General features: G+C 49.0%; 1 protein-coding gene across 1 annotated transcript in view; it reads left to right on the forward strand.

Annotated features, from left to right (window-relative positions):
* Positions 1–3,005, forward strand: part of LOC107300492 (intraflagellar transport protein 140 homolog) — a gene marked incomplete at its 5' end in the record, with an annotated part of 12,987 nt that extends 9,982 nt beyond the window's left edge. The window contains 3 exons of the mRNA XM_015829819.1: positions 23–189; positions 507–648; positions 2,590–3,005. Of these exons, the coding sequence (XP_015685305.1) occupies positions 23–189; positions 507–648; positions 2,590–2,790 (510 nt within the window). The remainder of the gene's footprint in view (positions 1–22; positions 190–506; positions 649–2,589) is intronic.
* Positions 3,006–3,218: the final 213 nt, after the last annotated feature.

Consider the following 3,218-nt stretch of genomic DNA (forward strand, 5'->3'; position numbering starts at 1 on the left):
CTCAGCTTTCCTTCCTTTCCAGGTGGAGGTGGAAGAGTTCCAGAACTACGAGAAGGCCTTGGGAGCCCTGACCGAGGCCTACAAGTGCATGTCCAAGGCAAAGACGCGGAGCCCAGCGGAGCAAGAGAACAAGCTGGCACACCTACAGACCAAGATGGCCCTGGTGAAGAGGTTTATTCAAGCCCGAAGGTGAGAGGGAGCCTTGAGGAGTTCTTCTCAACCTTGGCGGCCTTCTCAACCTTGCGTGGACTTCAACCCCCAGAATTCCTCAGCCAACAGTGCTGTGGCTGCCGTGCCAGCCGCCAGGATATCAGGCAGTGCTGGCTGGGGAATTCTGGGGGTTGCAGTCCACCCATCTTAAAGCTGCCAAGGTTGAGAAACACAGCTTTACGGTCCAGATAATCCTCAATTTATGACCACGATTGATTCCACGGAGAAGAAAAAGATCAACCAAGGAACCATTGTGCCAATGATTAGCGTCTGGTGTTTTTCCCTCCCCTGCCTAGACTTTACTCCGAGGACCCCAAAGAGGCCATCAGGCAGTGTGAGCTGCTCCTGGGAGAACCTGATCTTGAGACCACCGTCCGCCTGGGGGATGTACTGGGATTGCTGGTGGGGCATCATTTGCAGCTGCAAGAATTCCAGATGGTGAGCGTCTCCGGGGCCCACGAGCCACTTACATAATTCCCATTCAGCAGCACCCACAGTCTGCTTTGGAACTGTACCACTGCAGATCCCGGCATATTTAGGCATAGTAGGACTTCATAATTAACAGCTTCTCTCTGTTAAAAAAAAACCTTCAACGTTCCTAGAACATTATTCATTTTACTGTTTATCCCTGGCGTTTGGTTTGGGCAGGACAGGTTAATGATTCCCCTGACATTTTGAGTGCTTGAAAAGTAAACAAAATTACTACTGCTATTACAGGTAGTCCTTGATTTGAGAGCCCACAATTTTGTTAAGTTGCGAGACTCATACCCCAGGCCACCGGATTCAGTGTTACGACTTTTGCGGCAGTCGTTAAGCGAACCCTTTGTTCCTGATGGGGTGCTTTTTTTGCCCCCATAGCGTAAGCAAAAGCCCATTTCCAGCAAAACGTTAAAAAATCAGTCACGTTAACGTGGACCAGGGGCTGAGCACTCAAAATGCCGCACTGAAAATGGGGGTGACGGACATCAGAAGTTTAAATCTGGATCGTAAGTAGCTTTTGCAGTTCAGATTGTTAAAGTAGCTTTTTCAATTCGGATCGTAAGCAGCTTTTTCTAGGTTTTTCTCTATGTAAAGATAGGGAGATTCCAGATACACGAAATCCCCCGTTTGTTTTTTGCAGATTATTTTTTTTTTTTTTGCTGAATCTCCCAGGTGAGTCTCCCATCTGCCCTAAATAATTGTCAGCCGTCGGTGGCAGTCCTGGGGAAGAGGTACGAATACAGTAATCCGGGCCTCGCTGTGCTACCCATCGGACAGTATTCCGTTACCTCTTCTCCCCACCTGGATGGCTTGGGACAGAGGAAGTCAGAGGAAGCAATTATGTAGGGCCATCTGGAGATGATTCACACGCTTCCAACAGGAAGCATCCACATGGCCCACTTTCAAACAGGGAAGGCAGAATTACAGGCCAAAAGGAACGGCTGTTCTCACCCCCCCCCCCCCGTGCTCTCTCGTGTCTGAGCGAAGAAGAGATGGCATTAAAAAAATACAGCGAATTCAGGGCACATTATGTGCCTTTTTTTTTTTTTGCTAACTGTTGGAAGAGTTTGTAGTAAGACCGCTACGGCGAGTGCCACCTCTTTCCCGTTCCCATGGCTGTCCTGGATTATGGAGGAAGGATTGCATAAATGCTTTTAGTATCGTTCTTCTGTAGGCCTTCATCACAAAGGCTTACAGGTTGTGGAGAAATTGCTTTATGGAGTTGTGCGAATGGCAACTGTAAATAAACGTGGATGTTTAACTTAGAAAAAGAAAAAAAAGCAATTCCACAGGTTGGGTTGGAGACCGATTTATGGGTTAGCCTGTTGTGTGAAGCCAGACCACCGTCGATTGCTCTACGAGCCGCGGTTTGACTTGATGTCTCCTTTGTGCACAGACAGCTGCGTTGTTGACAGGAGAAATCAGTTCACTTCTCAGCTAAACACACCACAGGGTAGTCCTCGATGTGCTATTCAGCCCCAAATTTCTGTTGCTAAGGAAGACAAGTGAATTTTGCCCCATTTTACGACCTTTCTTGCTGCGGCTCTTAAATGAATCACTGCAGTTGTTAAGTGAAGTGAATCCAGCTTCCCCATTGACTTGGCTTGTCAGAAGGTCACTAAAGGGCATCCCATGGCCTCGGGACAGTGCAACCGTCATAAGTACGAGCCAGTTACCATGCATCCGAATTGGTGACCCTGGGGATGCTGCAACGGTCGTAAGGGTGAAAAACGGTCATAAGTCACTTTTTTCAGCGCTGTTGTAACTTCTCTCACTAAGCAAACGGTTGCAAGTTGAAAGCTGGCAGAGGCATCTCCACCCACGTAGTTCTCTGGGTTTGGGGCGCAGACGGTAGAACGGCCTGTGAATAACACACACACACACCCTTCCTCTCATTAGGCCTACCGGTACCTGGAAGAAATGCGGAAGAAAATTCCCTGCGTGAATCTCAACTACTACGTGACCCAGCAGACGGTCGAGGCCGTGCACCGAGGGCTGGGCATCCCCCTCAGCCGAAACACCGCTCCAGAGAGAGTTCGCCACAACAGCGTGGAGGACAAGGAGATCGAAGAAGTGGCCGACGAAGCAGAGCCCTCCTGAGCAGATCAGCCGGGAGTCTGGGGCCCACGGCACCGTTTTTCTGACAATGTTGTTGGGAGAAAGCCAATGGACTCAGCCTTGCTTTGTAAGCCCAGGCAGCAGTCAATCTTTGGAATCCGGGATTTGTTCGGCATTCCCAAAGCCACAGGTTTTACATTCCTTTTCAAACATTCAGAGACGGTTTCGGAGATATCTTCACCTTTGTATTAAATATTTTAGATAACACGGTTCTCTTGCGTTGTTTTGTGCGGCATGACATCTGAAGAACAAGAGATTGGGAATGGCGGAAGGGTAATCAAAACAGCGGGCGTAAACTTAATTCCAGGCAACCTTAAAAGGCTCCAATCTGGGTCCCTCACCGGACCAGAGGTTTAGTCTTCCGAGCTTTCGGACTCGTGCTGGGAGCCCATCCTCCTTGCTACCAGAAT

This window comes from Protobothrops mucrosquamatus, unplaced genomic scaffold (genome assembly GCF_001527695.2).
Source record: "Protobothrops mucrosquamatus isolate PMUCROS unplaced genomic scaffold, P.Mucros_1.0 scaffold7245, whole genome shotgun sequence".
In the NCBI taxonomy this organism is placed as follows: Eukaryota; Metazoa; Chordata; class Lepidosauria; order Squamata; family Viperidae; genus Protobothrops; species Protobothrops mucrosquamatus.